The sequence below is a fragment of the Erythranthe guttata genome, chromosome 9 (assembly GCF_056151865.1).
Source record: "Erythranthe guttata isolate IM_541 chromosome 9, IM_541, whole genome shotgun sequence".
Taxonomy (NCBI): Eukaryota; Viridiplantae; Streptophyta; class Magnoliopsida; order Lamiales; family Phrymaceae; genus Erythranthe; species Erythranthe guttata.
In genome coordinates this window covers 7,680,759-7,699,880 of record NC_142541.1, presented here as the reverse complement: position 1 = coordinate 7,699,880, position 19,122 = coordinate 7,680,759, and the positions used below count along the sequence as shown (strand labels likewise).

The following is a 19,122-nucleotide window of genomic DNA, read 5'->3' as shown; positions in this document are numbered from 1 at the left end:
TTGGGGTCACGTACTTCGCACTACCGTGTATTTGCTGAATAGAGTTAACACCAAAGCATTTAAATCCACACCATACAAACTTTGGCATTCCCTGAAGCCCAACATCAAACAAATTAGGATATGGGGTTGTCCCGCTTATGTGCAGCGACTAGTGGGAGATAAGTTGGATAGAAAATCCGACTTATGCAACTTTGTGGGGTATCCCGAGGACTCAATGGGATACGAATTCTATTATGTCAAGGAAGAAAAGACATTTGTTTCGAGAAATGCCACATTTCTAGAAAGGGAGTTTCTATCCGATAGAAAAGGCAGCATGATAGAACATGCAGTAGTACAAGAACCGCAAAGTGAAGTTCAAGCACACGAACAAGTAATCGAGCCAATACAACAATCCACTAATATACCTCCTGAATCTTAAGTATGCATATCCGAAAGAGTTCGGAAAATGCCTGATAGGTTATTCCTCCTCGAAAATGATGAAGATCATGTTGAACTTGGACAAGATCCAAGAACATACAATGAGGCCGTATAATATGCGGACATGGGACATTGGCTAAATGCCATGAAATCCGAAATGGACTCCATGTACTCCAACAAGGTGTGGACCTTGGTAGATCCACCTAAGGGAATAGTTCATATAGGCTGCAAGTGGATCTATAAGAAGAAAATTGGAGTGGATGGAAATGTATCGACCTATAAAGCTAGATTGGTAGTAAAAGGATATACTCAAAGGCAAGGTGCTGACTATGAGGAAACCTTTTCACCAGTTGCAATGCTGAAGTCCACTAGGATTTTGCTGGCCATAGCTGCGTGGTACGACTACGAGATATGGCAATTGGATGTGAAGACCGCTTTCCTTAATGGAGACATTGAGGAAGAAATTTACATGGCGCAGCCAGAAGGCTTCATATCTTCCGGAAGTGAGCGAAATGTTTGCAAACTCTAGCGATCCATTTATGGATTGAAACAAGCATCCCATAGTTGGAACATAAGGTTCGACTCAACTATCAAAGAGTTTGATTTTGAGAAGAACCCGGAGGAACCTTGTGTATACAAGAAGGTTAGTGGGAGGGCAGTGATATTTTTGGTGCTTTATGTCGATGTCATTCTACTCATTGGGAATGACGTAGGAATGTTGCAACAGACAAAAGCTTGGTTGTCCACACGTTTCTCAATGAAGGATTTGGGAGAAGCATCTTACGTATTAGGAATATGCATCTATAGAGATAGAGCAAGAAAGATGCTTGGCTTATCCCAAAGCTTGTACATAGACACCGTTATGAAACGGTTTAGCACGGAAGAATCCAAGAAGGGATTCTTGCCAATATCCCATGGGGTTCGTCTCTCCAAATCCATGTGTCCTCAGATACCTAGTGAAATCGAGGAGAGGAAAAGGAAACCTTATGCTTTTACCATAGGAAGCATAATGTATAGCATGCTGTGTACTAGACCCGATATTGCGTATGTTGTGAGTGTCACATGTAGATATCAGTTTGACCCCGGTCCAGCTCACTGGAAGGTTGTGAAAGATATCCTCAAGTACTTACAAAGGACTAAGGATATATTTTTGGTCCATGGGGATGCCGAGTTGAAATTAGATGGTTTTACCAACTCTAGTTTTCAATCGGATGTGGATGACTCAAACTCGAACTCGGGATTTATATTCACGCTTAATGGTGGTGCCGTGTGTTGGAATAGTTCCAAGCAAAGCACGACGGCCGATTCCACTACTGAAGCTGAATATATTGTAGTGTCCGAAGCTGCAAAAGAAGGGACTTGGATAAGGAAATTCATATAAGAGTTGGATGTCATTCCTAATGCTAATGATCTAGTACCGTTGTACTATGATAACACCGGAGCCGTGGCGCAAGCTAAGGAGCCGAGATCTCATCAGAAGTCCAAGCATATTTTGAGCAAGTATCATGTGAACTGAGAGATCATTGATAGAGGTGAAGTCAAAGTATGAATGAGTCACCTTGGAAGAGAACGTTGCAAACCCTTTTCACGAAGCCTTTACCAAGGTCGGTCCACGAGAAACATCGAGAGTCGATGGGATTACGATTTATGGGTAGTTGGCTTTAGGTTAAGTGGGAGATTGTTACTGAATAAAAAAATAAATTAATGAAATTATAAAAATTATATGCAAACCGTAACAATGTAGCACATAGGACATAAGTTGGATCCGTAAACAACATCTGCAAGAAATACATAAAGAAAAAATATTAGTATAGTTCTTCAAATAAATAAAAATATTAAATGGATTTAAACATTCTAAATTAAATTATAATACGATAAATGCATGAAATCAATTGAAAACAAAATACAAAAAAAAAAACCAAAAAGAGAAAACGAGAAACGAAAAACAAAAACAACTCGAATGAAATGGGTGAAGAAGAATAGTGTAGGGTGAAATACAGAGATGGGGGTTTATATAGTTTTGATAATTATATAGTAATTAGGAAAATTTTAGAATTCAAATTTCAGATGACATGATTATAGGTGGAAAAAAAAAGGTACGAAATCAAATCATTTCAATTCGAATGATTTGATTTCTATTGATTAGGAATTGATTTTAGAATATTAATAATAATTATGGTTATTGAATATTTTTCTTAATCTAACTATATCAATTAAATCTAATCATCTTAAATAGGTAAAAAATCAAATTCCATGTCATAAAATGCATATCCTGATTTTAGAAAATTTTAAAATACATAAAATATACACGCGGTTTTTGTTTTTTGTATTTTAATAATAAAATTATAAATTTCATAATATATTATTAATATGTTAATTTGAAATCGAATTTTAATGCATTAATAAAATAAATTAATGTAAAATTATAAAACTATATTAATGAAATATAAATGAATGATTAATGGAATAGTACACAATCGGATAGTATAATTCGTAAAGATTATTAATACTGCATTAATTTAAATTGATATAATTTCCGAATTTATCTATATTAATTTAAATATAATAATATGGGAAAATTATTAATACTACATTAACCTATCTACGCTTTTTTTTTTTTTTACAAACTATTAATTGAAAAATAATCAATAAAAAGACACCATTTTGACATATAGGATAGATAAAATTTAAAAACCAACAACGTGAAATTAATTCATTAATAATATGGGTGATTATGGAAATTAGGGTTGTTTTTTGAAATTAATAAAACAATGTGGATTCAATCTCCTCAATTAGAAAATATGGGGCACTTTGCTATAGGTTCCTCTATATTATAATTTATGTGTGTATAATCGAAGTCAAAATCTAATATTTTAATAAATTAATAATATTTATTATGACAAAAATACCCTTAATTAAATCAAATCAAATCCCCAAAAATCTCTCTATCAAAACAAATTCCCAAACATCTCTCTTCCAAATATTAACTAAAAAAAATAAATTAATTCATAACAAAAATATACAATTTATTTTACAAACCCATACTCTAAAAACGCCACCGCAGCCCCACCATCGCCTATGATCCGGGAACTGCGACGCCTATGACTCCGCGAACTGCAAATAGCGAACTGAAAATTAGATTTTATATTATTGAATTGCAAACAACAAAATACCTATAATTTCGTCAAATGCAAACAGCAAACTGAAAAAACAAAATCCATAAATTTGTATTACTGAATTACAAACAAAAAATTACCTATGACTTCGCCAAATGCAAACAGTAAACTTAAGAAAAACATTCAGCAAAACTTGCATTATTGAATTGCAAGCAATAAACTACCTATGACTTGGCCAAATCCAAACAACAAACTGAAGAAAATGAAAAAAAAATCAGCATCATTAAAAACATCAACCAAAAAATTGTTTATGGAACAATTTGCAAACAACAAAAACATTAAACAAAATGTTTGTAAAATGTAACTTAAGACATACCTTGCAAATTGTAAACCAGAGGAATCGAATCTCAACCTCAAACGCAATTCTTCAAACAACAAACGGAGTTAAACCAACCTACAAACGGAAATTGCTAACAACAAAAACGATGGGAATGTTCTACATACGGGAGACACAATGTGAATTTTGGCTATGATTTTGGATTTCTGAATTCTTGTTGTCCTCTTTAAATCTTCCACCAAGAAATCATCTCATAATCTAAAAAGATCCCTATTTTTTTCCTTCTCTATAATATTTCTTTATAAAAAAATAAAGAAAAAGAAAAAAAAACAGAGAAGCTCGAGAGAGGGTGAAAGGCGTGAGACACTTAGGGAGAGAAAGAGATGCGAGATTAAATATAGGGTGAGAGAAACGTGAGATTGGAGAGAGAAGATATATGAGATTTGCTTTCATATTAATTGAGGGTAATTATGTCTATACACTAATTATTTTATTTTATTTATATTATTTTTTTCAGTCAAATGACCTATGCCTATATTCATCTAGAAACTAGGATCCCTACCTATATAAGTCCAAAATAAGGGGTGTCTAGCAAATTTCCCCTCATATATAATATAGATTTCAAAAAAAAAAAAAAATATATATATATATATATATATATATATATATATATATATATATATATATATATATATATATATATATATATATATATATATATATATATATATATATATATATATATATATATATATATATATATATATATATATATATATATATATATATATATACCTTATATAGTACTTAACTTACCTCTTACTTTGGAAACTATCATATACCCTTCTTAATTAACAATGGGTAAATGGCAAATAGGGCCATGACAAGAACACTTAATTAAAAAAAAGAATATCCAACTTTCTGTCTTCCAAATAAATTTAGTTCATTCAAACTTATTTGCAAATAACGAAAACCCTTTTATATATACTAAAACTACCTTCAATTCCTTTAAACCCAAATTCAACTCCAATTTCATGATTTACACCCCAATATAGCCCAATTTCACCAATGAACAAATTTTGACTCGCCACCGCCGGTCTTTGGCTTTGATTTTTTTTTTTTTTTGAATTTTTTTTTCTTAAAAAAAATTATTTTAATTAATATTACTGTATTGGCTCCAACAGTAATTTAACTGTCGGAGACAGTAATTTTTTGTTTTTGAATTTTTATTTCTTAAAAAAAATTATTTTAATTAATATTGCTGTCTTGGCTGCTAAATTACTGTTGGAGACAGTAATTTAACTGTCTGAGAAAAAAAATTTTTTGAAAACCTTTTGTTATTTTCTGAAAAAAAATTCCGGCAGGTCAACTGCCAGTCTCCGGCGTTGACTTATTTGTTATTTTTTTTTTTTCGATTTTGTTTTTTCCTAAAAATAATTATTTTAATTAATATTACTATCTTTGCTGCTACATTACTATCTCCAACAGTAATTTAACTGTCGGAGATAGTAAGTTAACTGTATTATTTAATTTTATCGTTGACCTACAATTTTAGTGTCTTCGACCGCGCGTCATATTATTGTCTCAGACCGTAATAGTCTGTCTCCTGCAATAATATTACTGTTTGGGACAGTAATCTTATATATAAGAGAAAGAAATGCTGGGCAACCCTAAAAAACCCTAATAGTGTTTCTTTAATTATTTATTTTTAATATTTTTTTTCTAATAATGTTTTTATTATAATTTTTAACAATTATCAATCTCCTATTTTCCATCAATATATCTCAAATATTAAGAGATAAAAATAGAAATTCGATTTGTTAAATCTTAATCTATATATTTGGATTATAAATCTTAATATGCAATATTTAAAAAAACTAATGTTATACATAATATGAATAATACTATATTATTAAATTTTACTATGTACTATATTTTCTTATTATGTATTGAATTGATTTTTTTTTTTCACTTTTAAATATAAGTAATATTCATAATATTACTGTCTCAAACAGTAATATTACTGTTTGTGATGGTAATTTTATTATTTGGGACAATAATATTATTGTTTGGGACAGTAATATTAGCAATATTACTGTTTGTGATAGTAATATTGTTGTTTTGGTATTCAATATTACTATTTCAGATAATAATTATGTTGTTAACACAGTAATTTAGAGAAAAAAAATGTCAACACGGGAGACCGATGGTCACAGCTGTTTGACCTGCCGGAAAAAAAAATCAGAAAAATAATTATTTTCTAAAAAAAATTATGTTTTTCAAAAAATTATGAAAATTGGGGTTAACGTGATATATTTGTTCAAATTCGGGGTTAACGTGTAATATTGAGGAAGTTAGAGTATAATAGATGAAATTGATAAAAAATATATTATGGAGGGTATTTTAGACAAAACACATAGGGATGAGTTTATTTGTAAGACTGTTTTTTGTCTGGACCTATGTGCATTTAAGTCTTTTGTCATGGGCCTCATTGCCATTCTCCCATTAACAATTAACTCATTAGACTACTAATGTTGAATATTTTCAAAGTAAGAGGGGATAATCAGTGAAATATATGATATAGTACAAGGACGAGGATTAAGGTGACAATAAGAGCAAAGTTTCTTTTGGTTATCTTAATTTGCATTAGTTTTGATGATTAACATTAACCATCACAATGTTGATGTGGGTATTGGCATTAATTTCAAGGTAATGGCAAATAGGCCCATGACAAGGGCACTTGATTGAAAGAGGGACATCCATTTTTTTTGTCTTTCAAATAAATCCAGCCCATTCAAACTTATTTGCAAATAAGGAAAATCATTTTATATATACCAATATTACCCTTTCATTCAAACCCAATTCAACTTCAAGTTCATGAATTACACCCCAATTTAGCCCAATTTCATCAATTAACCAATTTTAACCCTAATTTCAATTTTGACCCAAAATATGACCCGCCACCACCGGAGACCGGCGGTCTCCGGCGTTGACTTTTTTTTTTTTTTTTTATAATTTTGTTTTTTCTTAAAAAAATATTTTAATTAATATTACTGTCTTGGCTGCTAAATTACTGTCTCCGACAGTTATTTAACTGTCGGAGACAGTAATTTAACTGTTAATTGACTTTTGTTTTCTTCAAAAATATTTTAATTAATATTACTGTATTCGTTGCTAAATTACTGCCTCCAGCAGTTATTTAACTGTTGGAGACAGTAATTTAACTGCTAATTGACTTTTTTATTCTTAAAAAAAATATTTTTAATTAATATTACTGTATTCGTTTCTAAATTACTGTCTCCAGCAGTTATTTAACTGTTAATTGACTCCTTTTTTTTCTAATTTTTTTCCTTAAAAAAAATATTTTAATTAATATTACTGCCTTGGATGCTAAATTACTGTCTCCAACAGTAATTTAACTGTCTTAGACAATTATATTAATAATATTACTGTTCGGGAAAATAATATTCATAATATTACTCTCCCTAACAGTAATATTACTGTCTGAGACAGTAATTTAGTAGCCTAAACAGTAATATTAATTAAAATATTTTTTTTTCTAAGAAAAAAAAAAAAAAAAGTCAACGTCGGAAACCGGCGGTTAACGGTGGTTGACCGACCGGAAAAAATTTCAGGAAAAAAAAGTTTTCAAAAAAAAAAAAAAAAAAAAAGTAAACGCCGGAGACCGGCGGTCTCCGGCGGTCAACGCCGGAAACTGGCCGGAAAAAAAAATATTTCAGAAAGAAAATTATTTTCTGAAAAAAAAAAGTTTTGGGGGTTAATGTGATATATTTGTTTAAATCCGGGGTCCATGTGTCATATTAAGGAAGTTAGAGCATAATGGTTGGAATTGATAAGAATTATATTATTGAGCGTATTTTAGATTAAAGACATGGGGATGGGTTTAATTGAGAGACTGTTTTTTTAGTGGACCAAAATGCATTTAAGTTCCTTGTGATGGGCCTTTTTGCCATTCGCCCTAATTTCAATCTCCCAAAAAATAAAATTGGAATTAAACTGTAAAAAAGAAGAAATTTATATTATTAGTTGCAGATAAGAAACTATGCAAAGAGGTAAATTTATATAACAATAGATATTTGTCCAAGTTCACCAAACCAAAATGGAATTGCCCATTGCTCCATCCACTATTTCGAAAATAATTTTCCTACTTCCTTTACTTGTCATCACAACAAACGCGCAAAACAATAATCTATATAATTCACTTAGAAAAAAAATTCTTCCTGGCAAAGAGACGTATACGTATGTAAATTGTCGCAATTATTACAAGTCTGCCCTAGTGCAGCTAATTAAAGCGAACACGGTATTTGGAGATAACAAATTTTCGTAAATGTATCTACTTCTTGTAGAAGAATCGGATCGCCGCCACCTAGAATTAAAAGTGCAATTGATATGTCGGATATTATGTTTAACATTGCTTATGTTGTCATGAAGGAGGCTGATGGCAAGAAAATCTGAACTGAGATTGTTACATTAAGAACTAGATATTCTATTGCATAAATAAATGTAAACAAAATGCAATATAAATTAGGGAATATAAATTAGGGGTATTTATAAATAAGTCCATCAATGGGTACTTATTTATAAAGAGATCAAGACAAAAAACTCATTTACTAATAAGTCCACACATGGTCCAGATTTTTGTAAAGGACTAAAATAACCCCTCATACTTTAATATGCTCCAATTTCATCCTTAACTTTATTTAACCTCAATGTGACCCTAAATTTCACAAATTATTCAATTTTGACCCAAATTTTTTTTTTTTCAAATTTTTTTTTCCCGCCGGATTCCGGCGTTGACCTTTTTCGGTTTTTTTTTTTTCTTCTTCTTTTCTATCTTTCTGTAACCTTTTTTTTTCATTTAAACAACAATGTTAGGATTGACAGTAATATTAACTATATTACTGTTAAACACTGTAAAATTAAACTAAACTACAGTTTAACACAATAATATTGCTATATTAATCTCTAGCACAGTAATATTAACATAACAAAACTCATTATTATTGTGTAATAGAGTAATATTACTATGTTGACCGTTCAACAAACGTAAACATAATAAAAAACCAAAAGAATTAATATTACTGTGAGTGATAGTAATATTACTATAACAACAGTAATATTACAATAATAGACAGTAATATTATTACGTTACTCCGTGAATAACACAAACAAACAAAAAATCCAAATAAAATAATAATATTGATGTGGTTGACAACAATATTACTATAACAACAGCAATATTACCGTCAACCACAGTAATATTATTGTGTTTACAGTAATATTACAATAATAGACAGTAATATTATTACGTTACTCCGTGAATAACTTAAACAAAACAAAAAACCCAAAAAAATAATAATATTGATGTTGTTGACAGCAATATTATTGTGTTTACAGTTATTTACTGTCAACGAAAGTAATATAATAACGTTGACTTGTCAACAAATCAAACAAAATAAAAAAAAACAACAAAAAATAAAAAATAATAATATTACATTAATTTACTGTCAACGGCAGCACAATTACATAAATGTATTGTCAATGGCAATACAATTACGTTAATTTACTGTCATTGACAGTATAATTACGTTAATTTACTGTCAGTGACAACACAATTACGGTCAACGTTTAGCGTCGGACGTAAAAAAAAAAAAACAAAAAAAAAAAAAAAACTTAAAAAAACACTAAAAAAGTCAACGCCGGAGACCGGCGAAAAAATCCGGAAGAAAAGAAAAGAACAAAGCAAAAAAAAAAGTCAACGCCGGAGACCGGCGAAAATATCTGAAAGAAAAAAAAAATTGAAAAGTTGACCGCCGGAGATCGGCGTTGACCGTCGGTCAACACCAGAATCCGGTGGCAAAAAGTTTTTTTTTGAAAAAAAAAAGTTTTGGTTCAAAATTGAATAATTAGTGAAATTTAGGGTCAAATTGAGATTAAATTAAGTTAAAGGATGAAATTGGAGCATATTAAAGTATGCTCCAAAAAAAAGTCAAAATTGAATTTTTGTGGTCAAAATTGGATTTTTGTAGAAAAAATTGATTAAATTGGGGTTACAATTAAGAATTGGGTATAAATGGTTGAGGGTAATATTGAGATATACATGAGTGTTTCCTTTATTTATAATAAATATTAAAGGAATGAGCTTATTGGTGAAATAGATATAACCCCTAAACCTAGAATAATAAACATGCTTGGTTGGGGACTTTATCCCAAAAACCCCTATAAATTAATTGCTCATCTTATCCGATCAAAGAATTATACACAACTATGTACAAGTAGTGAAATTAAAATCCACTAAAATTTGCTTAGTTTTGGGAAAAAAATTATGTACATCTTAGTTATACATGCAGATCTACTTAATAATTATATTATGTTGTGTTACATTTTTATACATTTATATGAATTTCAAAAAAGAAAAATGAAAAATTACTCATGTCTTTTTTGATAAGTAGATAGTTTCCTGTGTAATCCAAACAGACCGAGCAAAACTAGGCTTTTGTTATCACATAAAAAGCAAAGTAAAAAGTATAGTTGGAGGACGAGCATGAATATGACTTTAATAGCAAAGTTTGGTTTTGGTTATCTTGGCATTAGTTTCGACTATAAATTAACATTAATCATGACAATTTGACGGGGTATCAGCATTAATTTCAATATCCCAAAAGAAAAAATTGGAATTTCCCTTAGTTTCAATAAAATCTCAATCAAACAATCAGCCAATTCACCAAACTAATAACAAAGAAAAAATGGAATTTCCCTTAATTTCTCAATCCAATATTCTGAAAAAAATCATTTTACTAATCTCTTTACTAAGCACCGTCACAGCAAACGCGGAAAACGGTGATATTGATCTATTCTCCGAAGCATGCAGGAGAACGGAAAACCCTGAATTATGTTTCTCTCTATTGAAACACGATAACAGGACTAGCAAGGCTACTACACTTCACGATATCGGAGTAGGCACTCTGAGCATGGCGATAGAACAATCAAACTTATCGGTGAAACTTCTAAGGAATTCACTCGGGAAAAAATCTCTCGCTGCTAAAGACAGGCCCCCGTATGTAAAGTGTCGTCAATGTTACACGACTGCCCTTGCGAAGCTAAGTAAAGCACAAACGCAATTTCGGGATAATAAATTTTCATTCGCAAGAATAAATGTTGACAAAGCAAAATATGCTGCTAATGCTTGTAAAGGACTAAGATCGCCGCCACCTGGACTCAAAACTGCAATTGACGCGTCGAAAATTATGATAAGCGCTACTTATATTCTCATGCAGGGATAGACGACATGCATGAAGAACTAGATATTCTTTTGCATAAATAAATGAAAATAAAATGCACTTTATATTGATTGCTCCAAGTATATATTATACACAGTTATATGTACGTACTGAAATTAAAATCCAGTGAAAAAATGTGTAATGAATCAGAAACAATTCAATCCATCAATTTATCAAATATAATAACTGTTTATTAGTATTCTTACAGAAAAAAAAAAGAAAAAAAAAACAAAATCAGCCTTCATTTTATCATAAACAATTTCAGCTGTCTACAATTGTTTCTTCGAATGCACTCATATCTTATTATAAATCAATTTGGTTTTAAATTTGAAGAACAGAGAAAAAAGAAAAATCTCTTTTGGCCTGTGATCCCAGTCTCTAGTCTTAATTAATAACCTTCTTTTTTCCTATTTAAAAGAGATAAGAAAAATAATTAATATAACTTAAATAGAGGGTAAATTACAAACACCCCATGAGGTATGGTCAATTTACAAAAAAAATCCCCTTGTTTGGATAATTACATCTACCCCTCGACTATGGCTTTTTCTTACACCTCCACCCTCATGGTGTCAAATTCAACATAATCATCTAGATTTCGTGGAATGTGCTCTAGTTTGTACTCGTTTTGTGTAAAAATACAGTTTCTGATGCACCACAATCTGATATATGCAAGCCAAAAACCACATATTATGATCATCTTGCTTCAAAATGTAGAGTTCGAATGGGATAAAACGGGTGCAAAAGTGATAATATTCCATATAATCTCGAAGATTCCACTAAATTTGAAGAGTTGAGGGGTGGTTGTAATTATCCAAACAAGAGGGGGGTTTTCGTAATTTGACCACACCTTAGGGGTGGTTGTAATTTACCCTTATATATATCTCAGTTAGGTATAAATAAATACAAAATAAATCGATTAAATCTCAATTAAGGCCCATCTCTAAAAAAAATCTCAATGAAAGCCAACAGAAGAATTATATCAGTTAAAACATGTTAAATTGCTCCACTATTGAAATATTGATCAAAATTGATTGAGTTGATAGTTTAAATAATTTTGATTTATTTTGGTTTAAATCAGGCAAAAGCTATTCTCATCGATAAAACCTCTGCAAATAGAGAGATTAGATGGGGATGCTTATACTGAGGACGTAGCAATACATGAATAGATGCAATATAATCCAGAGCTCATTGAGAGATTTTACACATAGAGCATATATTGATGTATTGTGAAGTACTCAGTATAAGCTCCTAGTTTATGTTGTTCATTTTCAGTCTAAGTTGTCTAGTAGTAGTCTAAGCTCCGCAACTAAGCTGCTGGACAGGAGCGGATCCAGACCCTACTAATAGTGGGCTATAGAACAAAATTAGTAAAAAAAAATAATAATATAAAATAAAAAAGCATTAAAATAATGACCAAAAAGTTTTTCCTAAGGGGCGGGACCCCCCTAAGTCACAAGGTGGGCCCCTACTGCCCGGGGAATTTTAAGCAAATTAATAATATTCTGGCAGATTTTTAGCTATACAAGATAGTTTTAATGGAGTTTTAGCCAATTTCACTAGTAGAAAAATGGCTTTTTACTACAATTTTTTTTGCTACATTGAAAAGCCGTTACAAAAGGTACATTTTACTACGGGACAAACTAGGAGCTATAGTAAATAATAAGATTTACCGTAGTAAAAAAAATATTTTCTACGGCCGTTTACCATAGCAAAGCTTTTTTCACGTCCGTAATCGCTACGAAAAAAAATCGTAGCAAAATTGTATTAAAAAACTTTTTACTACGAATATGGTATCTTATGCTATGAATTTGTATGGTAGTAAAAAAATATTATTCTACTAGTATTTTTTGATTGTAAATGCCTCATATAATACTTGCATCTTCCTTTGAAGTTATCATATACCTTCCTTAATTAACAGTTAACTCATTTGACTACTAACGGTGATAGTTTTCAAAGTATCAGGGGTAAGGGTTACATATGGCATACATAATACAAAGGACAAACCCTATTTTATAGGATTAGTTCATGAATGAAGAAATATAAGTTGACAAAAAACAAAATTTGCATAGAGGTAAAGTTAAATAACAATAGAGAATAGAGATAATTTTTCTAAACAACTCAACATAAAACACAACCTTCAAAATGGAATTTCCCTTTCCTGCGTCCAATATTCTGAAATTCATTTTCCTACCTCACTTTACTAAGCATCAAAACAAACGCACAAAGCAATAATCTATTCTTCGATATATGTCCGAAAACGAAAAAGCCTAATGTATGTCTCTCTCTTTTCTCTTCTGATACATGATAATCATACTAGTGAAGCTACTTCGGTTCACGCTCTCGGAATAGGCTCTCTAAACATGGCAATCGACAAATCTACATCATCAATGAATCTTCTAGATAACACACTTAGAACAAAATATCTTCGTGAAAAAGAGAAGTATTCGTATGTAAATTGTCGCAATTATTACAAGTCTGCCCTAGTTCATCTAAGTGAAGCCAAAACGGTATTTGAAGGTAATAGATTTTCGTCCGCAAGAACAAAAGTTGCGGAAATAGTAAAAGTGTCTATTTCTTGCCGAAGAGTCGTATCACCGCCACCTGGACTTAGAAGTGCAGTTGATATATCGGATGTTATGTTTAACATTGCGTATATTGTCGTTAAGGAGGCTGAGGGCAACAAAATCTAAGCTAAGATGAAGAACAAGATATGTATTTTTATTGCATAAATGAAATGAATATAAAATGTGTTGAATTTGAATGCCTATCAAAGTCCACTCATCTGTTGAGACAGACTACATGTTACGACATTAGGTGACGTAACAGAATTGTTGTGTTGTCACAGTAATAAATCTACGAAAAGCAGAATAAAGAACACAACAATTTAATGTGGTTCGGATACAAATGTACCCTACATCCACGAGGACTTGCAAAACTAGTTCAGATTTAAGTGTACATTAATAGGACTTAATAAAACACTAAAGACTCCCTCTTTATGTGATACGCCGTTCTTGCACACGACTCGAACTTGTTGATAATCAAAGCAATTCCTCCTCCGCACTCTTGGACTTCCTCCAATGTTGAACTTCCTTCAAACGGCGGATCGACCTCTCCCGAGATCTTTTAAGCACTTCTCCCGAAACGCCGATCTTCTTTATGGCCTGGTAGAAGAAACCTGTTCTGTTGCCACACCTGCCGTGCAGACAGGGCTGCAGCACGGGCTGCACCCTTCAAAGCCTTTATGCTGGGATTTTTCTTTTTAAAGCTCCATCGGACTCATATGAGGTTGAGGGCCTTATATAGGCACGAAATCCACCACCCTAAACCTAACTTGAGCCCTAAGAAATCGATTAACTAGGTAATAGAATCCTAGTCGATTTCTACTTCTATTCTAGATAAATACAAAAGATACCTAACTAGAATACAATACATGGAAATAAATCTAAGTCCTAATAACAATATTACAAAAATAGGACTCTAATTAATTCCAAAATAAACATGGAAAACAAATCTTTGCCAATCTTTAATTTCCACGTATGGCGGATTTCTTCAATCTTCACAAATAGAAATCTCGTGCCAACAATCTCCCCCTTTGGCATAGATTGGTTTGAATCCATGTTTAACAAGAACTCCCCTGCAGATGAGATTTACTCCCCCTGCAACAGAGATGCCACTTTTCTTTACCCGTCTTGGTCTTGTATCAGAGTGTCCCATCACGGGGCACGTTACAACGCAGCGGAATTGGGTGAATGCCGTGACAGACTTCCGTCTCAACCTTCCTTGTGAACACACGTCATCCAATAAGCAAAGCAAACAAATCAAAACCCAAAATCAGACACTAAGTATATCTAGTGACCGGCTCTGATGCCAATTGTTGAATTTGAATGCCTATCAAAGTCCACTCATCTGTTGAGACAGACTACATGTTACGACATTAGGTGACGTAACAGAATTGTTGTGTTGTCACAGTAATAAATCTACGAAAAGCAGAATAAAGAACACAACAATTTAATGTGGTTCGGATACAAATGTACCCTACATCCACGAGGACTTGCAAAACTAGTTCAGATTTAAGTGTACATTAATAGGACTTAATAAAACACTAAAGACTCCCTCTTTATGTGATACGCCGTTCTTGCACACGACTCGAACTTGTTGATAATCAAAGCAATTCCTCCTCCGCACTCTTGGACTTCCTCCAATGTTGAACTTCCTTCAAACGGCGGATCGACCTCTCCCGAGATCTTTTAAGCACTTCTCCCGAAACGCCGATCTTCTTTATGGCCTGGTAGAAGAAACCTGTTCTGTTGCCACACCTGCCGTGCAGACAGGGCTGCAGCACGGGCTGCACCCTTCAAAGCCTTTATGCTGGGATTTTTCTTTTTAAAGCTCCATCGGACTCATATGAGGTTGAGGGCCTTATATAGGCACGAAATCCACCACCCTAAACCTAACTTGAGCCCTAAGAAATCGATTAACTAGGTAATAGAATCCTAGTCGATTTCTACTTCTATTCTAGATAAATACAAAAGATACCTAACTAGAATACAATACATGGAAATAAATCTAAGTCCTAATAACAATATTACAAAAATAGGACTCTAATTAATTCCAAAATAAACATGGAAAACAAATCTTTGCCAATCTTTAATTTCCACGTATGGCGGATTTCTTCAATCTTCACAAATAGAAATCTCGTGCCAACAAAATGCACTATAAATTAATTTCTTATCTTATAAGGGAATTTTAATCCAAATAATCCTCAAATTGGATTAATAGAGAAAACATAAAAAATCACCAACAAAAGAAAAAGAAAAGAAAGAAAAATAATCAACATAAATCACAAATAATAACAATAATAATTAAAATCTATTATAATAGAGGGTCTCAACCATTGTAGCAAAACAAACCAAAAATGGAGTTCTCGTTTGCTTCATCCAATATTTGAAAAGTACTACTAATTATTTTCCTACTCCCTTTGCTCGGCACCAAAATAAATGCACAAAGCGACGAGTTATTTTCCGATATATGCTCGAAAACGAAGAACCCTAAGGGTGCATTTGGATGGAAGGATTTGGGGAAGGGATTTCAAATCCATAATAACAAATCCCTTGGACTTGTTTGGATTGAGGGATTGTTGGAATTTTCATGATTTCCAATAATTAATATTGAGTAATATTAATTTAATTATGTAAAGATTAATTTCATTTATTTACTTGATCAAAATCATGAAGTAAAGTGAATGAAAATTGTCTTGATTAAATGGTTAAAGTTCAAAAGATGTGCGCTCGATGTGATCGAGTGATAGGACTAGTTTGGGTTTAGGTGTCCACAAATATTACTTTTGGGGATATTTAGTAATTAGTCAAATTAGTTGACCCAAAATTTAAATAATAAAATATTTTGCCCAAACTAAATATTTAATTAATTGGCCCATGACCAATTAATTTTCCTACGTTTTTTGAACTCGATAAAAAGAACAGACACATCTCTCTGCTTCTTCTTCCAACCATTGCATCCCTCTGTGAATGGATCTCTACAACCTATAAATAAATGCAGAATCTGGCCAATTTTGTATGGAATTTAATCGGCAATTGAGAGATAGTTCTTCATATTTTTCTTTCTCTTCGCCAAAGTTCCATTCGTTGCTCAAGTTCGCCGTGGGTCGAATTTTCGTGCAAATATTCGACAACCGATCGTTGTACCTTGGGAGACTACCGGGAAGAGACTGTGCACCGTTGACAGCCCGGAAATATTGTCTTAAGGGAATTGCTTTGGCAAGCCTCGATCGTTCTTTGTGGTTTTCACAATTCCTCTTTTCGACAAACAAGTAAGTATTTTTCGTTTACGCAGATTGTTATATAATTATACCAACAATCTTAAGACAATAATATAGTTTCAAATTTTAAAACTTTCTGCGTACATCATATTTTATATTGGAAGTTTGCACAGAATTTTGTTTTTCTTTTTGACGTAGAAAAATCCATGCTCAAGTAAATCTGATTTTTCTATACTCACCATGCTCTCTGGTTTTATAAAGTCCGCGTGGATCTGGTGTGTTTTGTCCAAAAGTTTTGTTAAATCTTTTCTCAAAAACCAGTGCGGTAATCTGTTTTCCATTTAAAAATATATATATGTTCATACATTTTATATTGAAATGGTCTTCTGTTGTAATCAACCAATTATATATGTGAAGACAAATTTTTTTTTTCTTTTATCATATAATTCTGATATTATTTATTTGAGTATGTATTATCGGCAATCGGAAAAATATGTTGACAAAAATTTGAATTTGTGATGTGCGTTCAGACTTTGTAATCATTGGTTGTTTTACTGCATTAAAAATACCATTGTGTATTATCAAAATATGTGAATAGTACTTTAATTGGGCAGACATTTGCATGTCATTGCGCTTGTTTTTCATATATTTTAAATTCTTATATTTTAAACCGTTGTTTGGATAAATTCGTGTAGATGGCTTCAATCAATGATGCCACTCCTAAGGTTGTCGGTGCGGCCGAAAAACCAAATAAGTTCACGGGCACGGACTTTGCTACTTGGAAGAACAAAATGTTCTTCTACCTTACTACCATGAATTTGGCAAAATTTCTCAATGAGGAGGCACCTAAGGCGAATGAAGGAGAAACTCCCGAAAATAACAAGGAAGTCTTCCAAGCCATTGATGCGTGGAGTCACTCTGATTTCCTATGCCGTAACTACATCTTGAATTGCTTGGACGAACCGTTGTACAAAGTTTATAGTCCTATAAAGACTGCTAAACTTTTGTGGGATAGTTTGTCCAAGAAATACAAGTCTGAAGATGCGGGTTATAGGAAATTTATAGTGGACAAATTCCAATTTTATCGAATGGTCGATAGCAAAACTGTGAGTGAGCAAGTGAATGAACTTCAACTCATGATCTACGATATTCTCGCCGAGGGTCATGAGGTGAGTGAATCCTATCAAGTGGCTTCCATAATTGGAAAGCTTCCACCGAGTTGGACGGAGTTCAAACACTACCTAAGGCACAAGAAATCGGTTGCCAAATGGACGATGGAGGAACTCATAGCAAGGCTCAAGACCGAGGAGGATAATAAAATTACCGACAAGGGTGGTCAATTCGTGGCTAAGGCACACGTGGTGGAGAGCTCGAAGCAGAGCAACAAGCGAAAGGGTCCTACATTTAACAAAGGACCAAATAATAAGAAGAAGAGATTCACGGGGGCGTGCTTTGTTTGTGGAAAGAATGGACACCTTGCGAAGGATTGTCGCCACCGCAAAGAAAATAATAAAAATGAAGCAAATGTCACCGTGGACTTAGCTACTTCCAAGAACGACAACATGCACCTTTTCGCAGTTGTAACAGAGGCCTACCTATTGAGCGATACTCGAGGATGGTGGGTAGACACCGGGGCACATTTTCTATGACAAGAGCATGTTCTCCTCCTATAAAAAGTTGGAACAAGAACAAAAGCTCTTCATGGGAAATGATGCTTATTCGGTGGTTGAAGGACAAGGACAAGTGATCCTAAAATTCACTTCCGGAAAGGAAGTTACCTTGAACGATGTGCTACACGTTCCGGATATTAGGAAGAACTTAATCAGTGGTTCTATCTAACCAAGAAAGGTTTCAAGTTGACTTTTGAGTCAGGAAAATTTGTGCTAACCAAAGGAGGGTTCTACGTCGGAAAAGGGTACCTATGTGACGGTCTCTTTAAGGCGAACGTAGCCGTTATCGGCAAGAACTAAGCTACTACATTTATATTAATAATTTTTAGTTTATATGGTTTATTTGCATTTTGTGATAAGAGTTGTAAGAACTTATTGTGTTGGAAAATGTCGTGTGTAAAACAAGGTTTTATTATACAAGTTTTTTTCTAGTATATTTTTTAAAAAATTACCCTATGTTTTATAAGTCTGTATGGAATTTAAAATTATTAAATCATATAAA

General features: G+C 32.5%; 2 protein-coding genes and 1 pseudogene across 2 annotated transcripts; all 3 read left to right on the top strand.

Annotated features, from left to right (window-relative positions):
• Nucleotides 1-1,354: 1,354 nt before the first annotated feature.
• On the top strand, nucleotides 1,355-2,108 carry LOC148767983 (secreted RxLR effector protein 161 pseudogene; annotated as a pseudogene).
• Nucleotides 2,109-10,637: 8,529 nt separating this feature from the next.
• LOC105954345 (uncharacterized) lies at nucleotides 10,638-11,174 on the top strand. Its single transcript, XM_012978021.2, has one exon. It carries the CDS (start codon nucleotides 10,638-10,640, stop codon nucleotides 11,172-11,174), a length of 537 nt encoding a protein of 178 aa, XP_012833475.2.
• Nucleotides 11,175-17,645: 6,471 nt separating this feature from the next.
• LOC148767982 (uncharacterized) lies at nucleotides 17,646-18,599 on the top strand. Its single transcript, XM_088822721.1, has one exon. It carries the CDS (start codon nucleotides 17,646-17,648, stop codon nucleotides 18,597-18,599), a length of 954 nt encoding a protein of 317 aa, XP_088678847.1.
• Nucleotides 18,600-19,122: the final 523 nt, after the last annotated feature.

What these genes read in the sequence shown, in the direction of transcription:
- LOC105954345 (XM_012978021.2), top strand. Translation starts at nt 10,638, where the DNA reads ATGGAATTTCCCTTAATTTCTCAATCCAATATTCTGAAAAAAATCATT.
- LOC148767982 (XM_088822721.1), top strand. Translation starts at nt 17,646, where the DNA reads ATGGCTTCAATCAATGATGCCACTCCTAAGGTTGTCGGTGCGGCCGAA.